The 25,826-nt window shown below is 40.1% G+C and overlaps 1 protein-coding gene and 1 long non-coding RNA gene across 5 annotated transcripts in view; both read right to left on the bottom strand.

Moving 5' to 3' along the window:
• LOC115256877 (uncharacterized) overlaps positions 1-25,826 on the bottom strand; it is a 74,910-nt gene that overhangs the window by 27,207 nt on the left and 21,877 nt on the right. For 2 of the 4 annotated variants that reach the window (XM_062851241.1, XM_062851242.1), the window contains exon 2: positions 9,737-10,585. In XM_062851241.1, coding sequence (XP_062707225.1) covers positions 9,737-10,355 — 619 coding nt within the window. In that variant the 5' untranslated portion in view covers positions 10,356-10,585. The remainder of the gene's footprint in view (positions 1-9,736; positions 10,586-25,826) is intronic. The other 2 variants (XM_062851240.1, XM_029855976.2) reach the window with 1 other exon arrangement.
• Positions 16,432-25,070, bottom strand: LOC134287940 (uncharacterized). The gene is made up of 2 exons (XR_009997650.1): positions 24,642-25,070; positions 16,432-24,051 (listed from the first exon to the last, which is right to left on the bottom strand). It is a non-coding gene; the product is annotated as an uncharacterized LOC134287940 (long non-coding RNA).

Raw genomic sequence — 25,826 nt, 5'->3', positions numbered from 1 at the left:
AGTTTTCCTATACAGAACCAAGCTATGAACACAGCGGCAAAGACTGTGAACTGAAAGGCGAAATGCCATACAAAACACGAGTTCCAGGATGACTGATGGACCTAGAACAAATATGAAACCTCGTCATCCTGTGATCGGAAGATGTTATCAACCTTGATAACATGGCATATTTGTGTTACGTGGCGTGCTGCGTCATTTGTGATGTTTGTAATGTGTGCATTTGTAAGGTTCTATATGTAGTGATGTGATGATCCTTTGAAATAATTAATTACACAGCGCAACATTTTTTTTTGTCTCAAGAGCAAACTTATGTGTCTCTGACAGATTTTGGGCCGCTGAATCCGAATCTGCACTCAGATTTGTTCCAGCACGTCATAATTTCGAGCTATACCACAATTTATAGGGCAAAATATGCGATTTTGTGCTTTTTTGACTGCAAGCCATTAGGAATGGAAACATTTTTTTAACCAATCAAAGGATAAATTGGTCAATTAACATCTAAATTATCAACTCATGCAAATTATTTCGTTTTACCAAAACAAATTTGATAGATTTAAGCATTTTATGTCAGTATGTGAACTTGCATGCAACTTTTGGAGGGTGACTTGTATGGGAAATATCGTACCTATGTAACATAAATCGCTTAAAACTATCAAAACGAAATATTTTGCATGAGTCGGTTATTTAGATGTTAATTGACCAATTTATCCTATGATTGGTAAAAAAATATGTCCATGCCTAATGGTTTGCAGTCAAAAAAGCCCAAAATCGCATATTTTGCCCTATAAATTAAGGTATAGCTCAAAATTGTGATAGGTAGAAACAGTTTTACATTTATTGTTTGTCACACAACTCGGTAATACAGCAGAGAGGTATAGTACGATCCTCTCAATCAGCGGACCAGAGTTCGAATCCAGTTCATTATTTTACTTATATTTTACTCATATGTTTTATATCTTGCTTCGGCTCTAGCGATTGCTAGCTCAACTTTATTTGTAATAGAAGACGTAAATTTATGTCAAACGGGCCGCTCCTTTTCTGTCCATCCAAAAGAATTTAAATTTACATGATTTTTTCTAAGAGTGTATATGGTTTCGCATTATGCGTTTTGCACAGTGTATTTTGTGCATCCTCGCCTTTGGCGCACTCAAATCGATACCGATCTGGCTTTATTGTTGCTGTTCTTTTTTGTACTGTGATTGTTAAGAGTTTAATCTTGCCTAGTTTGGGTAGTGGCTATGGTTAGGATAGCTCAGATCAATCTTCAGCACAAAAGAACAGCAACGTTCAATGTTTGTAGAATTATGCAAAATGGTACAGCCCAAGTAGCGTTAGTCCAAGAACCTTACTTTCGTAAGGGGAATTTTTATCTAGGAAACCTTGTGAATCCAGTGTTTGCTACCTTCAGCAAAAATGAAATGGTAAACTCACGTGTCACGCCTCGAACATGTGTGCTTGTCAACAACGCAATAGTTGCTACACTCATCTCTGAACTAACTACTAGAGATGTATGTGCTATCACAATCGATGTATCTGTTGGAAACCTCAACAGGAAATACGTGTATTGTTCGGTTTATTTACCACATGATGAACCATGACCAACCAACCCTACGGATGCTTTCAAGCAAGTCATTGTATACTGCACTTCAAAAGGCCTTCCGCTAATTGTTGGTAGTGATGCTAATGCTCACCATATAATCTGGGGCAGCTCAGGCATCAGTTTGATGGAATACTTAAGTAGTACATATCTTGGATTACTTTACATAGGCAACCTTCATGGTATCTGCTAGAGAGGAAGTAGCTGACCTATTGGCATGTGTCAGATTGTGTCTGCCCATCGCTACATCTTGTTTGAACATGTGAATGTTACTTCGGAAACATTGTGTATCAGGAACCACCGGTCAACCAACTGGGATCTCTTAACCGATTTGATTGCAGCCAAATTTCATGGATATTCACCATCCATTGACACTCCAAGTGATTTAGATGATGCCGTTGATACTACAACGGCCTTCATCATGGAAGCTTCTGAAGAAGCATGCCCTCTGCGGTCTGTGAAGACCACAAGAGGAATCCCTTGGTGGAACTCCGATCTGGCGAAGCTCAGGAAACAATGTAGAAAGAGTTGGAACAGACGACGTTCGGCTGGATCTGAGGCTTTCAGGACGGCTCGCAAGGTCTACCAGAAAGCTCTTCGGCCTGCTCAACGTTCCAGCTGGAAAAACCTTTGTACAAATGTTTCCAGTCTGAGTGAAGCCAGTCGACTGAACAAAATCCTTGCAAAATCTAAGGATTTTCAAGTGAACGAACTTCGTTTGCCAAATGGTGATTTTACTTCCTCTGATGAAGAAGCTTTGGAATATTTATTCAGTACACACTTCCCCGGATGTGTGGATATTACATCTTCGGATGAACCTGATGTCTTTTCTTGTAGTTATGATTCTTAAGCTTCGGCTCGGAGTTTAGAATCGATTGAATGGGCACTTAATAGCTTTGCTCCTTTCAAATCTCCTGGGGCAGATGGGATTTATCCCATTTTGCTTCAGAAGGGATTTGATCATTTCAAACATGTTGCAACTACTTGTTTGCAGTTCTGCTACAGGGTATATTCCCAAATCCTGGCGGAATATTACTGTAAAGTTTATTCCGAAAGTGGGTCGTGCGTCGTATGCAGAAGCAAAGAGCTTCAGACCTATCAGTTTGACCTCTTTTCTTTCGAATTGCTTAGAACGCATTGTCGATCATCACATCCGTGATGTTCATCTGGCCAATGTATCTCTTCATATGAACCAACATGCTTACCAATCTGGAAAGTCCACTGTGACTCTTTTACACAAAGTTGTTTACTATATCGAGAAGGCATTCGCTCAAAAACAATCCTGCTTGGGTGTTTTCTTAGACATCGAGGGTGCCTTTGACAACGTGCCTGCCATATTGGAAGCCGCACGGGGTCATGGTATATCTCCAATGAATTCCAATTGCATTCACCAAATGCTCAAAAACAGACATCTCTTCTCGACATTGCGCAAGCGGCGATTAAGAAATTGAGTGTTTGTGGATGCCCCCAATGGGGAGTCATATCACCACTTTTGTGGAATCTCGTAGCAGATACGCTATTGAGACAACTCAATAATAGCGGTTTTCCTACTTATGGTTTTGTCGACGACTACCTTACATTTTTGGTCGGTATGTGCATCAGCACCCTTTTCGACCTGATGCAAAACGCTCTTCAGGTAGTTGAGGGTTGGTGTCGTCAATATGGCCTTTCGGTAAATCCAAGCAAAACATATATTGTTCTTTTCACGGAAAAGCGAAACCGTAATGGTGTTCGACCTTTACGTCTCTCCGATTCTGTTCAATGTGACTGAACAGGTAAAAAACGATGGAGTCATTCTTGATTCCATGCTTTCCTGGACACCTCATGTTGAGTTCAGAATCAAGAAAGCTCGTATTTCCTTCGGGCAATGCCGGCGAACCTTTGGTACAACTTGGGGTCTTAAATCCAAGTATATCAAATGGATCTACACAACTGTTGTTACACTGTTACACTGATGGCTCCCTTCTCGAAGGTCGAGAAGGTGCTGGTGTTTATTCTCTTATTCACTTGGTAGACACTGCACCGTTTTTCAGGCCGAATTCGTTGCTCTTATGTGCGGAGTGCAATCAGCACTTCAGCAGCACGTAATGGGCAAAGTAATATACTTCTGTTCAGATAGCCAGGCTGCTATTAAAGCACTTGCTTCGGCCAACTCCAGGTCGAAGATAGTTATCGCTTGTCGAACTCAAATCGAAGAGCTGAATTCAGCAAACGCTGTTTACCTTGTATGGGTGCCTGGCCATTCTTCCATCGCTGAAAATGAATTGGCTGATGAGTTAGCACGCACTGGAGCATCACATGACTTCATTGGCCCTGAGCCAGCTATTCCTGTATCCAAGCTTCAGATTGACACCTGGGCTGCTACTCAGCACAAACAATACTGGAATTGTTTAAAGTCATGTCGTCGAACAAAATTGAATTGTACTGAGCCATCGCTAGGGGAGCCTTTCTCAGGGCGCTGTTTGAACCCATTGTGGTACGCTTATGCGTAATTACAGTGTCCTTTTCAGGACGCTATGTGAACCCATTATGGTACGCTTTTGCATGTATGACGATCCTATTCCCTTACCTGTCCTTTCCCCTGGCCTATCCTTTTTCCTCCCCTTCTCCGTCAGGTAAATGATGAATAGGCTCGTGTTCATGGCGATGGCACAAATTTCCCAAATAGAGGAGAACGTGCCTCTGGAGCCGACCTACTGATACCTGATACTAATGAATATTTTATTCCAGGAAGTTTCAGGTAAATGTACCATTTGATATAGGAGGATTCAGGTAAATCTATAATCTTCCTTTCTATTCCAGATTTGAAATCAAACACCTAACAATACATTGGGTAAGGAACCAGGCATCAACCAAAAATATTGCGAGCACTTGAACGTTGACCAAACCTTTTCATTGAACTTTACCCTTCCACTAACATCCAAATTCCCGTGACGCCTAGGCCTGAAAGAATGTAGAGGTCTCTATGTCTGTGGTGCTTTCATAGGTGTCCAACTATTCTTCCTTTCCCATCCCTCAGCTGTTGCAAGGACGTGGCCAGGACAGCATTCGACCGTTGAAGGATTGCGTCAACCTTGTCTAAGAGTCAGAGATTAGTCCCAAATATTTTTGCTTTGGTAATGGACAGGAAGGATGCAACCCTCATAACAGCGATCCAGGGCTGTACCACCTACGAATTTGTGCGACTTGCTTAATGCTAATGCTAATGCAAAGATCTAAATTTGTTCTTATGTAGAAATTTTCAACTATTCCGACAAGAACAGTTATTGCAAAACTGATATCATATCACTTTTAGCTATTCGTGCGATATTTATTAGATTTTTTAATAACACATCAAAATCACATGAAGCTATGAGCTAGAAATTCCCCTTACGAAAGTAAGGTTCTTGGACAAACGCCACTTGGGCTGTACCATTTTGTTTAAATCTGCAAAGATTGGTCGAGCTCGCGGCACTCTTCAATGAACCTAGTATCGGGAAGGTTGCAAAAGCTTGAAGGATATGATGGGCAGGACATGTTGGGAGAATCTCGGACAACAACTTTACAAAGTTGTTGTTCATTAGGATCCATTTGGCTCATGAAGGTGTGATCTGGATATCACTGGGCGTGGCCAAGAGTTGAAAGCGGCAGCCACACATCGAGTATTGTGCTGTGCATTTCATGTTGAATGTGTTTTTAGAGAGAATAAATTAAAAAAGAAAGCCCACAGACCAATACCTTTATGACAGAGTGTCCCAAAATAGAAAAAGTGTCGTAATTTTTAGATATTTAAGCTTATGCCTAATGTATGAAATCAACATCGATGACTTAAATTCCCACCTAACTTTGTTTGCGTGACCCAGAGCTATGATTTACTGAGATTGATGAATTTTAGTTCTTTTATTTTTGAACTTATATGAGCATTTTTTGGCAGAAGTACATATCTACAATTGTCCATTTTCCATAAAATCGATGCGTGCAACCTCTAAACATTTTTGGATTGATTTGTCGTCTATAGAAATATTGTTACTAAGACCCTAATCTATCATCTAAGGGTGAGCAAGTCAATAGAACATAAAGCTGATGAGCAGGTCGGTCATAGAATTTATGACCAGAAAATTGAAAAAAAAAAAAGAATTTCCAATCAATGAGCAGTGGGCACTTGCTGCGTACTTGCCTCAACTCGATACGCCACTCCCGCAATTAATGAGTGCTGCCCACGGAATTCCACAAACCGATCAGTAGCGAAGCGTGACACTGCAGTGGCAGCATCCCGCGCTTCATTGAGCACATTCGTCCACGGCTTCAACAAAAAAAAATCCACCACTTCGCCAAGAATGAAGCATTAGATGCCATTAGTTTAAGTGTCAACCGTGGTCAGTGTTTAGTAACCTCGGTCACGTACCAACTGGGCATTGCTATTCGGCAACTGCGCAACCGCCATGCCATCAGCCAAACCACATGAACGAACCTCAAAATGTGAATCAAGTCAAGTCAAGTGAAGTGGATTAATGATTCCAGAAGCCGGCATACCGATTCGTACCTACATGTGTATGTACATATTTGTCCACCAAGGCGGGGAGGGGGCGACCGAGGCCTCAAGCCTAAAACGTTGGCAATAAAGATGATCATTGTGCGAGCGAGCAGCCAGCAGCGGTGATCTTATAAGTATGCGGGGGAATGGCCGCTAAACTGAAACGCTTTCCAATGTTTTGCGCAGACAAACAGTGGCCCCGGTTCGGTTAGCAGTAAGTAGTGGCCTGGCCTGTCATCTAATGCGACACGCAAAAGGCGGGCGGCACAAGATCTCTAAAGTGCGTGGAACAGCTCTTGTGCTGTCGGAAGAATTTTAAGTGGAGTGCAGAAAGTTGAATGTTATGGCACAATGGTGGAGGGAGGATGATTTTTGCACAAAATTATCTTTCATAACTACTTCATCCTGCACTTTACCATTAGAACTTCCCAAGTAACGTTTTAAGTTTTGTTCGGCTCTATAAAAGATCTTCATGACATTTTTTATAAAACTTGCGAAAATACTGATTTATACATCAAAACCTTTTGATAACCTCTTTAAGAGCATCTTCCGGCTAAGTGGACCACTCTCGGGAAGGGTTTTCAAACCGCTTTAAGAATATCAATAAAACCGTTTTAAAACCTAGTTGATTTTTTTCCATTCTCGAAAAGAGGTTATGATGATTGTTGTTGTTTGTTTTTCAACAAAATCTATGACAGCTCAAGATGCAGAGAAGCTTCTTCAATGGCACGTAAAGTTTAGGAGAATACATCATTCGTAAGTAGAAAGCGATAATTTCAAAGAAATATTTTAGTAGTTATTGTGTTAGTAGTTAGAAGGCTTATGCGCATTCAATTTCACCGTGAAAATTGGAGTTGCAGACACATAAAGTTAATGAGCTTCGAAAATGGTGAATATCATCATCTTGGAATGAAATAAATCAATTTGTCAATATAGTAAAACTATCTCGAATCACAAAAAAAACTCAGCTGAGAGAGTTTATTTATGTGAGCATGTTATGGAAATGACGGTAAACTATCAATTCATTGCTAATTTGAGCAAAAATAATTATTTTTCATTCGAGTTAGCTAATTCTTCATAATAAGCGGCGACGACCATAATTAACGAAAATAAAACGAAAGCAAGTTTACTTTTATGATGACCGCAATAAACCTAGCAGTGTCGTAGTTTCTGCTTTTCCACCAACAGATGTTGTTACTAATCGAGTGGATCGCCATCTGTTGAGATTTTGAACAGTTTTATTGTGATAATAATGAATGCCAAAAGGTTTACATATCCGAGAGTTTTGTTTTCTCTTAAAATCTGACTTTATGGATATTCTCAAGTATACTATAAAACATTTCATTAATGGTTTTCATAAAAGCAATCATAAAACTGTGAGTTTTGATTATTGCTGTAATAAAACCCTAATAAAATCAAACAAAACAAAACAGACATTGACTAATCTAAGATACTGACAACGCCGGGGCCCATGGCGCAATGGCTACACGTTCGCTTCATAAGCGGATGGTCATGGGTTCGATCCCAGCCCCGGCACTTCGTAAGTTGCTCTTCCCCCCGAGAGCGGCTGGCACTTGACCCTCTTCTGAGCTCTCATAGCTCAAACGGACCCGGATAACCCAGCCAACCACATATCGTAAATCATAGTGTGGGAAAAATCGTATATTTTCATTTATCGAATCAGAATTGTATATTAATATGTATATTTGTTGACAATGATTGCGTAAAATCGCATTTCATGCCAAATAAAATTTCAATTTCGATTTCGTTTCATATAGTCATCTCCGATAATAAAAGGTGCTAGATACTATCGGTAGGATCCCACAGATTCGGAGAGAATCGTAAAAAATCATACGATCTGAGTGTCAAGCTTCAAGTTCGGTAGCATCGTATATGTGATTTCATTGCATCGTGAAAATTGTCGTTTTTCATCGTATATAAATCTGCTAAATCCAGCTGACTTCCTAGAGGTATGATCAAAACCGATGCAATCGTATACAACGATAAGAATACGGTATATTGATCGATTGCGACATACTTGCGTCGTATACGAAGTGAACGAAATCGTAGAAATCATATATTCATATTTACAGTCGCATATGATTGTTACTGCACTTTTAACAGCCAATTTTTAATCTCGAAAATCGTAAATGTTTTTTTTACATATTTGTATGATGGAGGACACATGATAACTATGACACATGATAACTATGATGACACATGATAACTATGACACATGATAACTATGATAGCAATATTCAACCAAATATGTAGGTTTTCATACTACATATTTGTATACAGCAGATGACTTATAATAAGTGGTGTATAGATTCCAACAACGATGTGAATTCCAAGCCTCTTGCAAGGCACCACTTTTGGTGCCACTCAATTCTTTATTACACCAACGAACCTAACCTCAAAATGACTGACAATTCACAGGTCATTTTGACAGATGCAACATGAACATGAAAAGGACGGCAACAAGATCGATAAAGTAGAATATATGATCTGTCTTTTTCGTGCATGGGTGTGGTCTGTCAAAATGACCTGAGAATTGTCAAAGATTTTCATGGCTAGCTTTGTTGGTGTAATGAAGAATGCACAACAACAACGCTCCCACCACAAGTCTTGCACCGTATCATGCTAATTGTTATTCGTTCCATCCCATTCACTTTGAACTCTCTACTTCCAACTTGGCAATATAGCCAACAGAGATAACGCGCAGTTCTCAATTAAAGGACCTAAGTTCGATTCCCACTGAACACCAATTGTTTTTTTTTATTTGAAAGTCTTGAGTCGTATATTGGTACACTCAATCGTAATAAGATCATGCATAATCGTACATTTAGACAGATAAAATCGGCGAAATCGTAGAAATTTTTCGAGAAATTGTAAATCATGTTGGATGAAATCGCAGTAATCGTATATATGTTTCGATATGGCCTCCACTTTAGTATGTAAATGCCTGTTTCGTGCATTGAATACGATTTCTTTGATGCTATATATGTGTGACTATTTTAATTGCAATTTCAATATAGACACCAAATTGCTGGCTGGGAATTGGATATCGGCGAACGGCAACCCATAATGGACGACCCCCAATCGGACTGGAAAAGGAACAACAGCCACACAACATTTCATCATTGTGCTCATCATTCTACCAAGGACAGGGTAGAAAAGTGAAAGCAGCACAGAGGCAAATCAGTTCGATATAGTAGAATAAGTAGTAGAATACATTCAGGCGCTGTACAAAGTGTAAGTGCAGCCGCCAATTGGAATCGCTCACGGAGTGTCCTAGTGGACAAAAGAGCTGTAAAATAGGTTAAGTGGTTAAGAATAAAAAAAAAGATACTGACAACCGTTTAACACAGAATAATATCGACCTCTTTGAGCAACTGCATTCATGAGGTCAAACACCGATGTATTGAGTCAACTCAAGCTTGGAAAACGAAACCGAAAAGTCATTATAACATTTTATTTTTGACCGTTCTGTAACATGCAACGCGACCAATGTGCACAAAGAATCGCCGCCGGTTGAAATTGCTACCGAAGGCCATTAGATTCTTAGTATGGAAAGTAGAAATGGTGACAGGAATAAATTATTACACATTATCAAGCAAACTTACGTAATTCGGTGTTGACTCGGTGCCAGTGAGGTTTCTTCGAGCATTTGTACCTCGTCACGTAGACGTAGTGCTCGTACATAGGATAACCATCCTTTTTCTGGCGAATCTTCTCCTCGTAGTCCGTCTGGTTGTGCAGATCTATGTCTCCATCGTAGATCAACTCGGTGCTGTTATTAGCTACGTCATAGAAATCTTCTCCGTCAGCAACTTGATCATCGGAATTCTCATTTACACTATTAGCACTTTTTCGATCGCTCACTTGGTTAACTCTTTTAGCACCTTTCCCAACGCTAGCATCGGGCACTGTATAAGCCTTCTTCTTCAAGCTTCTCACCGGTCTATCGATTTCATTTTTGTACAAAATTTGCTCCAACTTCTCATCACTGAGCTCAACTCCCGCATCCTCACTAACACCTCTCCCCCGCAGATCACGCCGTTCCCGGGCGTTGAATTCTTCGGGATTTTCCGTCACAGCTGGACCATCATGCACCCGTTGCGATATCAAGTACAGGCCCACGGTGATCAACCCCAGTACCGACAGGGTCAGCAGGGCCCGTCCGAAGACCAGCCAGCAACGCTTCCGCTGCTGGTGGGCTTGCTGGATTTCCATCTCGATCATCGATTCGCACTGGTACCTCCATCAGCTGATGACCGTATTCGCAGCCGCATCTTCTACCGGACGAAATCTACGCACACACGCACATACATATGCTCTTCTCCAACACACTGTAGATAGACATTAGACACTGATTAGAGATATTGCCGGAATTTCGATTCGATGAATGCGATCCACGGCGTAACAACGGGGTTCTTCGCTTATCAGCAGGGCTCGTATTTGGCTACTTTTTGCTTGTAAGAAAACACACAGAAAAGACTGATTCCAAGTGGATGACATAATGTTACGGTGTTGTTTGCAAGGGGGATTACATGCATGAGAGCGGTGACGGCGGTGGAAAAGAGGTGGCACGCGACGAGGTAAATTGAACTCAATAAAGATAACACACGCTACTCGAGGCTGCAACATTGTGATAAGGTTATGAATGTTTGATTTGATGTGTAGTTGCCAATAGTCATGGGGCCGCGAAACGAAAGGGGACTGAACTGGGTTATAATTAAATTCAGAAAATTATTGCGTTTGTGATAGGTCTTGCTTCCGCATTGCATGGTTTATTTAAGGACAAACGTCTTGAAATCCCGCTTCAACAGTGCATCAGAACTTCACACGCACAAATCTCAAGAAGCATGCTTCAAACAACACTGCATTTTATTATGCTGTCCTTGCTCACTTATAATAAGCTTAAAATAAGGAGATCAGATGCGCTGGTTTTATTTATAAAGAGATTTGTACGCTCGAAGTCGTGAGTAGGTGTCAAAGTGTATATTTAATATATTTCTGTATTAAACCAACATTTTCTCAAACTGTGAGATAGGTGAACTTGAAAGACACATTCAAACTTAAGTTTCCGTAGCTGTATTTCACATGTAATACATATTCGATTTAATGCTTCTAGGTGTCAAGTATTCACTAAACCGAAATTCGTCATAAAAAATCTAAAAATATTGAAATTTGTGCATAAAATTATACTTTTCGGAAGTAATCACATGTTTTGAGTGGAAATTGCATACCTTAAGGCGTTTTCCTAAGATGTATTAAACTTTGAACTTGCATAAATAAAAATATAGTGAACCTGTAAAAATCTTTCCAGATTGGGTGGTTGATTCAGGTGCAAACAATATTTTTAGCTCTTGCAAAGACATTGAGTTTGATCATATCGATAACAATGCAAAAACTAGACGCCAAAAACTGTGAATGAAGATCAATTTCACCCGAAATCAAGGCATGTTTTGAGATGTGAAAACAATCCGAGCATAGGAGAACAATAACGAAATCACATTAACACTTATGTATATCTTGTTTTGCTATTATTAAATATGTAAGGTTTAACTTTTTAATTTTTCCTGGGAGAATTCTCTGGAATTTTCTGGAGAATTCTTCGGAAGCACTCCTGCTAAAATCCCCGAAAAAGAAGAAACTTTTAAAGAAATCTTAGGACATACTTCTGGTCAAAAAATTGCAGGAATTTCTTAGGAAATCCTTGGATGAATTTAGACTAAATTCTGGAGGAATTTCTAATAAATCTTTGGAATCCGTTTAAGGTTCCGCCATAGAACCCTCCAAGAAATTCTAGAAGATTTTCCAAAATAAATATAAATGAAGAAATTTAAAAACGAATTGTAGCAGAAATAAAAAAAATGACCGCGAATTTCCGAGAGAATAGTTGGAGAAATTTCTAAAAAAAAATCCTCGGAGAAATCACTTGAGAAAAAGTAGAGGAAATTTCTGACGAAATCCTTGAAACAATCAATATTAGTACTCTAGGAAATCTTGCAGAATTTTTTGCTGGAATTCCTGTAGAAATGATCAGAGAAAGATCTCCAGAACTCTAGCTGTATCCTGAAGGGACTTCCGTCATTATTCTTGAATCCATGGAAAACCTCTCGAAAATTACCCAAAGTTCGAGTGCAGAATTAACTCAAGTTAAATTAGGCTGATACAAATTTATTTTTGACTTTTTGTCTCCCCCCCTTCAAAAATTTTTGACTGGATTTCGCATTTTGAGGGGGCAGATGAAAAATATTTATTAAAACATCGGGTCTTGTTGAAAATTCTTTAACAAATCCGATGAGTTTTTAATATTTTTCAGAATAAATGCTTTATTATTTTTATCCCCCCCTCGCCCAGCCAAAGAGTGGTGGGACAAAAAGTGAAATAAATATTTGTAACGGCCTTACACAGAAAACTTAAAAAAAGGAAAATTTTCATTTTTTTTATCTGTATTAACGAGATTTTAGCCTTGGGCTAGTTGTTCATCTCGGGACCCACACTTTACTTCCCTTCCGAAGGGAAGTGAGTTTGTCGGGTGTTGCACTCGAACCCAGGTCCTCGGTGTGATTTAGCATCACACCAGGACCACGCTACTTCAATTATTTGTGAAATGTTGTTACGTTTAATATGTTATGCAGGAAAAAATACATGTAGGCATTAGCGATAAGGGTAGAAACGAAAATAAGATTCGCTCAGTGTAGTATGTTCGAACACTAACGGTCGATTCGAATGCGCCGCCAACACAACCATCTGCTGCTGTCAGACATCGGGCAACACCGCTACTGACACGAGTGCAACTGTTCGGTCGGGGTAGGCGCGGATCTGGAAAAAAGAAAGTTCCACCATTCCCGTTCTATCTTCAGCCCGGCACGTTAGCTGGTTCTCGCAATCAAGTTTGTGTTAGATTGTGCAGTTGTGAAACCGCGTGGTGATTTGGAATCCAGGAATAATTCGTTCTGGCGGGACCGCCAGAAAAACGGGACGCCGGAAAAGCTGCTAATTGCGGGCAAAGAAGAACGGATTCGGCGAAGTGCTTCTCACCATATTTCAAGTCGACGTCACACACATCCGTCGAAAAGGAACGACGAGGAACCAAGGGAACGGAGCGACATCCAAAAGTCAGACACGATTGCCGAAACAAATAACGGGATTCGACGCTCAGGTTCCGTTTGGTTCACGTCGTGGTTAACAGATTACGGAATTGACCAGAAATCAGCCGATCGTCGTTGGCTAAGGACGGGTGAGCGGAAGCCGTAGGCGACAGATTGCTACCCGCACCCTAACCTATATCATCCACGAGGACCGAGGAGCGCCCAGCTAAAATCAGCCAAGACCATCGTCGGGATAGTCTGCAGTCAAACAAAGGACCCCACCACAGGGGTTCTTTTATATGGTGCCATCATCTCCTCGGGACGGTGATTCCGATTTGAGCACCCTCTCCGGCGGATCGGTTCCCGTGGTGTCGGGAAACAACGAGAGCGGCTAACGGAGGCGATCGAGATCGATTGAACCCGCTCAATTCGTGAGTCCGAACCACGAAGCTTTCGCCGTAGACCGAGATTCGGACCTGGCCACCCGCGCAGGTAACGGGCGCAGGTCGATCGTTGAGGAAAAGGTGAGCCAAATTCCGGCCGGCTAAACCACGAAGGAGGGAGGCGAGATTCCACCGTGAAGGCAGGACAGGAAGTAAGGGACGACAAGGGCCAGCGGTGTCCAACGACCGGGAAAGGCGCGAGCGTGGCCGGAGGTGCCGGTTGCCACCGGAGCCAAACAACCCCTTCACAGCGGAATGGAGCGGAGTCAGGTTGGCGGTGCCGTGAGTACCGATATCATTTAGATGCATAAGAGAACTAAATGTTAGCATGTAAGAGCAGACAGTACTGTCGTTAGGAGATAGGGGCCAATAGGCCAATTGCCACACCAATGGTACCAGTTTGATGAGCCTAAATAGACATGTAAAATGAATTTTGCCGTTTAGTTGTTTTGTTGGAGCATTAGCCTTTTGGTGTTTGGGACCCTTTTAGTCGATCTTGGTAGTTTTGCTCTACCAGGCTGGGATTCTGCAACAATGTTTTCAATACACCATCAATTATTATACAACTGTCAAACATTCTCAAAAATCTTTAGAAAACGATAAAATAACACGAAAGTCATGAACTGCTATCAAAAATTTTATTTTTTAGGCATGATCACGTGTTACGAAACCGTGCCTAAAAAAAATAATGAAAGTAGAACAGTTTTTAAATTATAGCGGGAAATAGAAGCATACATCTACCATTACATGCGAAAAGGGCCTTACTTTTCTTCGTGTTGGAAATACTTAAGGCGAAACTTTTTGATTTTTTATAAAATAACGAAGCAATATTTTCAAAATCGGTTTTCGAGCACATGTAGAGTATGGATCAAGGTATCTTCTGATTTTTTTTCGTGGTGGAAAATGCTTTTCGTTTTCGCAGAAACCATTTTTGAATAAAATTTCACAAAAAATGGTTTTTGCAAAAATGCAAAACTTTTTCCACCACCAAAAAATAAGGAGATACCTTGATTCATACTCTACATGTGCAAGAAAACCGATTTTGGAAATATTGCTTCGTTATTTTATAAAAAATCAAAAACCAAAAAAATTAGAAAATGCTTCCAGTTTCGCCTTAAGCCATGACTTCAAGAACTTCTTCGCATTTTTTTTTTTGTATTTTTTTAGGAAATTGCTTTGGAGAATCTTTCAATTGTTTTCTTTTCAGATTCCTTGTTGTTTATCCGACAACATCTTTGAAATTCATTTGGATATTCCTTCGGTAGCTCATTTGAAAATTGTTTCGGCTCAATTAACATATCCCAGGAAACGTTTATGTTAATTTCTTTGGCAATGCTTTAAGGATTACAAAAGGCAATTGAATTGTGCATTTTTTTTGAGGAATTCTTGGGAATAATCTGGAAATTTTCTTCGGTTTTTCTTTTGGGAATCCCTTGAGCAATTTCTTCGGAAATTTATTACAGAGTTGATACGGTCACTCATTTAAGATTTTCGTCGGTAAATTCTTTGGATATTCCTTGATCAATTTCTATGCAAATCATCAATTAACTTATTTGTAGATGATTATCTAGGGTGTCCGAATAAGAAAGAGAATATCGATGATTCATGTTCGGTTACTTTTGATCTAAAGTTCTAAAATTCTTACTAAAAGCTTCTAAAGAAATTGAAATAACATTCAAGGATGCCCATTCAAATACCAAACTTCTGCAACTATTTTTTTTCATTTTTCATTAGATTAATTTAACATCGCTCCAAAAGTTTCTTCTAAAATTCTTCTAGAAGGATTCAGTGATGCCCCCAGGGGATTCATCGGGAATTCCTCCAGATTTTTTTTTAGAGATTCCTACAGGAATTTCTACTGGGATTCATCCAGAAGTGTTCTCGAAGATTCCTACAGAATTCCTTCAAAAATTCATACAAAGATACCTTTAAAGTTGCTATCATCGATTTCTTCAGAAGTTCCTTTATAGTTCGCTCCAAAGGTTCCTTCAGAGATGGCTCCAATTGTTCCTTCAGGGATTCATCCAGGATGATTCAGGGATGTCTCCAGAAGTTTCATCATGGATTTTTTTTTTTCATAAGATATCTAAAGTATTCCAACAGGAGTTCCTTCAGATATTATTTCAACAGGATTCGGGGATGCCTCCAGGAAATCCATCCAGAAGATCCATAAGGAATTCCTTCTGAAGTTTATTCAGGAATTAAGGAGCTCCTTCAGGTTTCCCTCTATAAATCCAATCAGGGATAAGGAATCCTTTTGTTCTTTAGGAATCTTTTCATGAGTTCCTTAAGGGATCTCTCCAGAAGTTCCATCAAGGGTTCCTACAAGAGTTCCTTCTGGAATCCCTATTGGAATGTCGTGTCCCGGCCCAGTATCTACAGATTCCTCTGGGAACACCATCTGGATTCCCTCCAAGAATTCTCTCTGGAATTTCTTCAGGGGTTATCCTAGGAGTTCCTTCAGTTCTGGAAAAGTTCCTTCATGGAATTTCATCACCAAAATAGCATTTTCAGATCGAGTACATTCCAAAAGGTTGAAAAGACCAAAATAAAACCATTTTGGTTTCACGGCGGTTCTCAAAACCTCTTGAAAGTTATTGTTTAGGCAAGGACTCGCCCTGAAATTCCTTCGGGGATACCTGGAATTTCTTCGGAATGCCTCATGGACATTTTTCAGATATTCTGTTAGGAGTACTCTTAGGGGTTCCTCTGGCAGTTCTCTCAGGTATTCCTATAGAAGTTCCTCCAGGGATTAATCCAGGAGTTTCTCTGAGGAGAATAGTAGTTCCTTCAGGGATCTCTTCAGGAGTTCCGTTAGGAATATCCCCAAAAACTTCAGGAGGATTCAGGATGCTACCCGGCTTATTATTAGGGATTCCGTATGAAATTCCCTCAGCTATTCCAACAGAATCCCTCAGGTATTACTCCAGAAGTCCTTTCAGGGATTTTTTTCAGAGAGATTCTGAAATACTTCCAGAACATCCATTAGGAATCCCTGCAGAAGTTCCTTCAGTCCAGGAGTTTCTTCAGAGATTCCTCCAGGAGTTTTAGGGATTCAAGTAGATGTTTCTTCAGGGATTCCTCCTGGAATTATTTCAGTGGTTCCTCCAGAAGTTCCTTCAGAAAGGCTTACAGGAGGATCCAAGGACATCTCCTGGAGAAGTCTGCGTTTTCCCAGAAATCTCTTCAGGAACTCCTGCAGAACTTCATTCAGGGATTAGACCAGGAATTATTTCCAAGATTCCTCCAGTATGTTTAGCAGGGGTTCCTCTAGAAGTTCTTTTAGGTATTCTTCCAAGAATCACTCCTGGAGTACTTTCATAGATATTCAATGGAGAATTCGTAGATGCCTCCAGGAGTTACCTAAGATATTTCTCCAGAAGTTTTTTCAGGAACTCCTGTAGGAGTCCTCTCAAAGGTTCTTCTTTGAGTTTCTTCAAGAATTTCTTTAGGACAGTAAACAGGAAGATCTCCAGTATTTTCTTATGGAGTTCCTTCAAGGATTCCTCCAGGATTTGTTTCAGGGAATCGTCTAGGTTTTCCGTCTGGAATTCTCCCGAGAATTCTTTCGGCGGCTGCTTACGGGATTTCTCCTGGATATCCTTCGAGGATTTATTCTGGAAAAAACTGCGGAGCAACTCCCTGGAAAGCTTTTGGGGATTCTTCCTGGAATTTTTTCGGGGATTCTTCTTCAGGATTTTGCTTGAAAATCCTTCAAGTAATCCTCCTGGAAATCCTTCGAGGATTCGTCCTGGAAATCCTACAGAGATTCCCTCTAGAAATCTATCAGGGATTTCTCCTGGAAATCCTTCCGGATTTCATCCTAGAAAAACTACGGAGCATCCCACTAGAAATCTTTCGCGGACTCTCCCTGAAAATTCTTCAGGGATTTTTTTTTTTTGAAAATCTTTCAGGGATTCCTCCCGGAAATCCTTCGGAGATCATCCCTGGAAATCCTCCGGTAATTCCTCCTGGAACTCCAGGAAGATTTATCCTGGAAGTCTTCCGGGAACTTCTTCTAGAACTTTTTCGGAGATTCCTCCTGAAGTTCTTTCCAGGTTTACTCCTGGAATTCCTTCGGGGATTCCTCCTGGAATTTCTTTAAGGGTTTCACCTGAAATTCCCATTGGCGTAACTAGGACTTTTTCCTGGAGGGGGCCCAGGGGGGGCCTGACTTGAGATGAATTTTAATCAAAATGACTGTTTTCCTAGGCATGTATTTTCCTGGGATATCTATAGGTTCCTCCAGTAATTTTTCCAGTGCTTTTTTCGAAGTTTCCTTCAGGAATTTCTCCAGAGATCCTTTAAGGTATTTCTGCAGGTATTCAGAGATTTCTACAGGGATATCTCCATATATGCCTTCCAAAATTCAACTAGAGATTGCTCCAATAATTACATCTGGAATGATTCGAAGTATTTCTGCAGGAATGTATTCCAGAAATTCTTTTAGAAAATTTTACTTAGAGATTCTTAAAAAAACACTCCAAGAATTGCTTGAAAAATTTGTACAAAAAACCTTTAGGGATCCTAGTGTTTTTATGTGTATTAACGAGATTTTTAGCCCTAGGCTAGTTCATCTCGGGGCCCACGCTTTATTTCCCTTCCGAAGGAAGAGCTCACATTTTGCGAGTTTGTCGGGAGTGGGATTCGATCCCTCGGCGTGATAGTCAAGTGTTCTAACCATCCCACCAGGTCCGCTCCACTAGGGATCCTAGTATTCCTTCAACAATTACTGCAGATATTGATTTCTTCATTTTTTTTGTCCAGGCATATTCCTACAAAAAATATTCCAGGTATTCGCTAAGAAAGCTCTCCTGAGATTCCATAAAGAGTTCCTAATGGGGCTTGATTCCGGGATTCCTCATCGGGTTTCTCCAGAAATTACTTCAAGAGTTCCTCCAGGGATTCACCGGAAATTTCTTCTGTTATTCTTACAAAAACGAATTCCGAGATTATTTTAAACATTTCTAGAAGAACTCTTATGGGGATTCCATCAGAAACTCCCGCAGGAATTAATCCAGGATTTCAGGATTTCCTCAGGAATTTCAGCGGTTTCTTCAGTATTTCCCCTGAGAATTCTTCAGAAAATCCTCCTGGAATTCCCTCAGAAATCGAACTTTGTATTTCATCAGGAATGAATCTTGAGATTCCTCCAGGAACTCCTTCGGAAATTCCTCCCGGATTTTTTTCAAGAATTATTCCAGGTATTCCTACTGGCATGCCTCTAAGATTTCATTCAGGCATTTCTCCAGAGACTTCTGCAAGAGTTCTACCAAGAATTTCTCCAGGTATTACCCCAGGTATTTCCTCAGGAATTACTCCAGGAATTTATTCAAGTTTGGATCCAGGAATTCTTCCATGAATTCCTCCGAAAATTCTTCCAGGAATTTCATCTCTTAGGTTTCCTCTACACATTCCTCCAGGATTTATTTCATGGATCCCTCCAGGAATTCCACCGATGATTCCTGCAGTAATTCCTCCAGAAAATTCTCCTGGAACTCCACCAGAAATTCCTTTCTGAATTCCTCTAAAAATTTCTCCTTGATTTCCTCCAGAAATTTCTCCATGGATTCCTTCCAGAATTCCTCTATAGATTCTTCCAGGAATTCATTCAGGGATTCTCAAGATATTCATTTAGGGATTCCTCCTGCAGATCTTCCATGAATAGTTCCACGGATTTTCCTCAAGATTTCCTATAGAGATTTGTCCAGGAATTCCTCCTGAGGTTCTCCCAGAAATTGTTTCAGGGATTCCTCCAGTTTTTTTTTTGCAAGAATTCCCCCTGGAATTCTTCCAAGTAATTCTCTAGAAATTCCTCTAAGGATGCCTCCAGGACTTCCTCAAGAGGTTACTTAAGTATTACCACAAGAATCCCTTCAGAAAGTCCTCCAGGAATTGATTCAGGAACTCCCATAGGAATTCCTTTAGAAATTACTACCGCAATTCCTTCAGGAATTCCTCCTGGAATTCCTCCAAAAATTCCTCTAGGAATTTCTCTAGAAATTTCTCTTGGATTTTCTTCAGAAATTTCTCTTGGAGTTTCTTCAGAAATTTCTCTTGGAATTTCTTTAGAAATTCCTCCATTAACTGCTTCCAGAACTTCTCTCGAGATTCCTCCAGGAATTTATTCAAGAATTCTTCCAGGGATAGTTCCAAGGAATTTCCACAAAAAATCCTTCTCATATTAATCCAGGAATTCTTCCTGGGATTCCGCATGGAATTTATCCAGAACTTCCTGCAGGAATTTGTCCAGAACTTTCCAGGCATTCCTCCTGAGGTTTCTCCAGAAATTGCTTCAGGGATTCCTCCAGGGATTTTTCAAAGAATTTTCCCAGGGATCCTTCCAAGAATTTCTTTAGAAATTTCTCCAGGGAGTTTCTCCATGGACTCATCTCAGGATTTCTCCAGCAATTCATCTAGAGATTGTTTCGGGAGTTCTTGTAAAAACTCCAAACTCCACTAGATTGCTCCCAGAATTCTTTTGAAAACTCCACCAGGTACTCATCTAGAAATGTATCCAGAGATTACTCCAAGCATTAGTCCAGGAATTTCTCCAGGGATTTTTCAAGGCAATTCCCCAGGGTATCCTCCAGGGATTTCTTAAGGAATTTCTCGAGGGCCTGTCCATAAACTACGTAGACTCTTAGGGGGGGACGGGGGGGTCTGGCCAAAGTCTACGCTCTATACAAATTTCGAAAATTTTGTATGAACAAAAGTCTACGAGGGGGGAGGGGGGGGGGGTCTGAGATGGCCGAAAAAAAGTCTACGTAGTTTATGGACAGCGCCCGAGAGATTCCTCCAGGAATTGATACAGGCATGTCTCCAGGAATTTATCCAGGGGTTACTCCAGGCATTCCTCCAGAAGTTCCTCCAGTGATTTCTATAAGGATTCCTCCAGGCATTAATCCAGGATTCCTTCAGAAATTATAACCGCAATTTCTCCAAGAATTTATCTAGAAAATCCTCCAAGGATTCATTTAGAAATTGCCCCAAGAATTCCTCTCGGAGTTTATCCAAGAAATATTCCAATAGTTCTTCCTGGGATTCCTGAATGATTTCCTCCTGAGATATCTCTAGGAATTCCTTCAAATATTTTTTCAGGAATCCTCCAGAAAATCCTCAAGGGATTCTTTTAAAAATTTCCCCACAAATTCTTTCTGGAATCTATTCAAGAATTATTCCAGGTATTCCTCCTGGGATTCTTCCAGGATTTCATCCAGGCATTTCTCCAGGGACTCCTCTAGGAGTTCTACCACGAATTTCACCAAAAATTACCCCAGGTATTTCTTCAGGAATACTTTCGGTAATTTAATCAGGAATGGATCCAGGAATTCCTCCAGGAATTTCTTCGGAAATTCGTACAGCAATTCCTTCAGGAATTGTTCAAGGAATTCCTCCAGAAATCCTTCCAGGGTTTCCCCCAAGAATTAATCCAGGAATTTAGTCTCCGAGGCTTCCTCTACACATTCCTCCAGGAAATAATTCATGGATTCCTCCAGAAATTCCTCCGATGATTTCTCCAGTAATTCTTCCAGAAATTCCTTCTGAAATTGCTCCTGTAAGTCCTCCAGAAATTCTTCTGGAAATTTCTCCTGGAACTTCATTAGAAATTCCTCTCAGAATTCCTCTAGGAATTTCTCTAGGAATTTCTTTGGGAATTTCTCTATGAATATATTCAGAAATCTCTCCATAGATTCCTTCCAGAATTCCTCTAGAGATTCTTCCAGAAATTCATTGAAGGATTCCTCAAAGAATTGATTAAAGGATTCCTCCTGGAATTAATCCATGAATAGTTCCATGGAATTTCCCCAAGATTTCCTATAAAGATTTGTCCAGAAATTCCTTCTGAAATTCCACCTGAAACTTGTCCGGAAGTTCCTCCAGGAATCCCTCCTAAGGTTCCTCCAGAGTTTCAGAGATTTCTCCAGGGTTCTTTCCAAGAATATCTCCAGGGATTCTTTCAAGAATTTTTGCAGAAATTTCTCTGAGAAATTTTGCGGGAATTCCTTATGAGGTTTCTTCAGAAATACTCCTGGAATTCCTTCAGAAAGTCCTTCAGGAATTCATATACGAATTCCTTCAGGAATTCCTCTGGGAATTTCTCAGAAATTACTACCGCAGTGTCTCCAGGGGCTCCTCAAGAAATTCCACCAAGATTTACCGTAGGTATTTCTTCAGAAATTCCTACAGGAATTTCTTCAGAAATTGATCCAGGAATCCATCCAGGAATTTCTTCGGAAATTCCTAATGCATTCCTCCAGGAATTTCTGCAGGAAATCCTTTAGAGATTGCTTCCGATATTCTTTCAGGAGATTCTTCAGGAAATTCTATAGGAATTTTTCCAAGGGATTCCTCCGGAAAATCTTTCAGGTTTCCTCTAGGAATAAATCCATGAATTTCAACTCCAGGGATTCCTCTAGAAATCCGTCCAGGAGTTATTTAACGGGTTCTTCTAGAAATTCCACCAGGAATTCCTCCAAGAATATACCAGAAATTCCTGCAGGGATTCCTCTAAGGATTCTTCCGTGAGATTCCTCCAAGAATTCCTCCTGGAATTCCTCCAGAAATTCCTCTGGGAATTATTCTAGAAGTTTATCTTGGAATTTCATCAGAAATTCGTCTAATGCTCCAGGCATTACTCCAGGAACTTCTCCAGGGATGCCTTTTTCAGAAATGTATCCATTAACTTTGGAGCCAATGGCTGAAAGTCTCTTTAAAAAAGACAAATCAATCAATCAATCCATTAACTTTTCCAGGGAATCCGCCAGGAATTTGTCCAAAAAATTTTCTAGGATTTCCTCCAGAATCCATCTTGGAAATGCTGAGAAAATTTGCTTATGATTTCACAAAAAAAAATGTGCCTATGATGCTTCGTTCTACGATTTTTCAAAGTAGGTGGTGTCTGTGGAAAATGTTTGATTTTCACTGGAGTTTTCCGGAAAATTAGGCGACCCTGATTTTTTTTCAATTTAGTTTTTTCAAATATACAGTATCGGACAATAAAAATGCACCAAAGCCGTTTTCCCATACAAACTAGTCAACTTTAGATTGCCATATCTCAGTTACTTCTCAACCAATTTTTTTCATTTTTCTGTGACGAACTACAAAACATTTCAATTTTCAAAAACTATTGAAAAAGTTCAGTGATAACTATTGTTACAAAAGTTACAGATAGGTTGAATTTTGACAATAAAAATGCACCAAGACAAAAAATGTTATAGCAAAAAATGGTTACGTCATATCATTATGGTGTCTTCGGCAAATATGTTTCTTGTGTGATGACGAATAATTTTGCTGAACAGACCAACATGATTTGACTTCAACATTTTTTGCTATACAATTTTTTGTCTTGGTGCATTTTTATTGTCAAAATTCAACCTATCTGTAACTTTTGTAACAATAGTTATCATTGGATTTTTTTAATAGTTTTTGAAAATTGAAATGTTTTGTAGTTCGTCACAGGAAAATGAAAACAATCGGTTGATAAATATCTAAGATATGACAATCTAAAGTTGACTAGTTTGTATGGGAAAACGGCTTTGGTGCATTTTTATTGTCCGATACTGTATATGATCCCTACCTTATTTCATTAACCTTCAGAAACTTCATACCAATTTGTACGAGAATAAAAAAAATCCCCTAATGCTTCAGGCATTAGTCCAGGAACTTTTCCAGAGATTCCGCATGGAATTTTTCCAGAAGGTTCTCCCGGATATCCTCCAGAAATACATCTAGGAACACCTCCTGTGATTTCTTGAAGAGTTCCTCTAAGGATTCCTCCAGGAATGCATCCAGAAATTCCTCCAAGGATTCATCTAAAAAATTTTCTAGTAATTTCTACAGGGATTTCTGATGCGGATTCTTCAGATTTTTTTTTGCTGAAATTCCTAGTATAATTGCTTTTCGTATTCCTCCAGGAATTCATCCAGGGATTCCTCCAGGTATACTTTCACAAATTACTCCAGGGATTCCTGCAGGTATTGCTTCGAGAATTCTTGTAATGATTTCTTCCGAAATTTCTCTAGGGATTTTTTTTTTTAATTATTCAGCAATTAGTTAAAAAATTACAGTATTCCGTTCATAATGTTTTTCAGGGATTCACCCCAGGGTTTTTTCAGGATTACTTGTAGATTTTTTGAATAATTTGAAGGATTTCTAGAGGAATTCCTCCAGCGATTTGTATTTAAATTCTTTTAGATAATTTTAGAGGGACATAGAAGCCAAAAAATTCTCCAAGAAGTCATCCAGGAATTCTTTCACAATTATCTCATGAATACCAAGTCTTTTACAAGTAAAATCATGAATACCTTCAAACTTACGATTACATCTTGCAAGCTGGTGCTTCCTCAATGACCATTTGAATTTGTGCGTTGTTTGATAGACGCAAAAATACACCTGTTCGCGAACATACGCTCGCGACGACGTCAGCAGCAAGCTGGGATACGCAACCAAAACCAACCATCGCATCGAAACCGTCATCGACTATTATCACAATGCCCGCGCACTCACCCGAGCCGACGGAACACTAGCAGCAGCGAGAGAATGAGTGCGGTGAGATCCAACCGTGAGTGCAGCAGCGAATGCCGCCGCCGTAGCTACCGTCATCATCATCATCATCATCGACTCTCGTCGCCCTGCAGCCAGCGTGTTGATGATGAGTCGTTCCACACGCGTCGCGTGGTTTCTACGCGCGCGTAGAAATTTCCACGTTTTTCGAGAAGATTAAAATTTGGATATATAAACGCGACCCGTTCGCAGTAGCGAGACAGTTTGAATTTACAAGTGAAATAGTGACAAGCGTACGCGTGGCTTAGACAACGCGAAATAGTGAAATGTAAATAGTAAGCAGTTAGAGAATAAAGTAGTGAAAGTGTGAAAGTGATCCAGTGATTTTCTCCCTATCCGAAACCCATCCGTTCTCTACTGCCGTGCCATACAGTCCAGTGCCTTTGCCTAAATTTCTTGTGTTCATTGCCGAACAACACCTGGCCCACGAAATAAAAGAAATTAATAGTGACCGACTAGAAATCACCTCCAGCATGGTTTTAATGAATACACTCGCGTTTACGCTTCAGCTACGTACATCTATTCTCACTAGGAATTCACAAACTTTTGCTGGAATTCCATTGCAAATTCAACCAGAGTTTTTTTCCCACATGATACTTGATTTTCATAAAGAAGCACTTAACCATATTTTGCAGTAATGCTGCTAGAAAATTCAAAGATTCTGGATACCCATCCAGGAATTCCTGGAAATTATCATTTAGATTTAATTTCTCAGCGATTTAAAAAAGAAGATGTACAAAGTATTGCTTGTCTCCAATAACTGTCAATTTAAACACATATTATGCCAAATAAATTTCTATTACTGTACGTGCAGTTGAAACCCGGCATTTTCGACTAGCGAAGTTGGGTTTTTCTCCAAATCCGTGCGTCGGACCTAATTTCGGAAGTGGTGCGCTGTATAGCTGTTTGCTATACAGCGCACCACTTCCGAAGTTAAGTCCGACGCAAGGATTTGGAGAAAAATCCAACTTCGCTAGTCGAAAATTCCGATGTTCAACTAAATTGAGAATATAGATCTATGTTTGTCACCACGACAGTGGTTTTCAGATTTTTTCTAATTTCCATATATAAAGTCATGAAAAATTTCTGGGGGGGGGGGGCCTGGCGGATTCTGGGGGGGGCCTGGCCCCCCTGGCCCCCCTCTAGTTACGCCAATGGAAATTTCTTCGGGGATTCCTCCTGAAATTCCTTTGGAGATTCCTCCTGGAATTCCTTTGAGGATTCCTCCTGGATATCCTTCCATGATTCCTCCAGAAAATCCATCAGAGATTTCTCCTAGAATTTCTTTGGACATCCCTCCTGGAATTCCTTTGGGAATTCCTTTGGTAATTCCTTCTAGAATTTCTTTGGGAATTCCTTCTTCAATCCCTCCGGAGATTTCTCCTGGAATTCCTTAAAATATGTCTTCTAAAATACCCTCGCGTATTTCTCATCAAATTCCTTTGGAAAGTCCCGCCAAAATTCCTTTAGGGATTCCTGCTGGAATTCCTTTGAGATTTCCTGCTCGAATTTCATTGGGAATCCCTGTTGAATTTCTTTCGGAGTTCCTCCTGGAAATGATTCTTTCAGGAATTCCTCTACAATTCCAATCAGGGATTTCTTCC

This window comes from Aedes albopictus, chromosome 2, assembly GCF_035046485.1.
Source record: "Aedes albopictus strain Foshan chromosome 2, AalbF5, whole genome shotgun sequence".
In the NCBI taxonomy this organism is placed as follows: Eukaryota; Metazoa; Arthropoda; class Insecta; order Diptera; family Culicidae; genus Aedes; species Aedes albopictus.
This window is presented reverse-complemented; position numbering and strand designations above follow the sequence as displayed.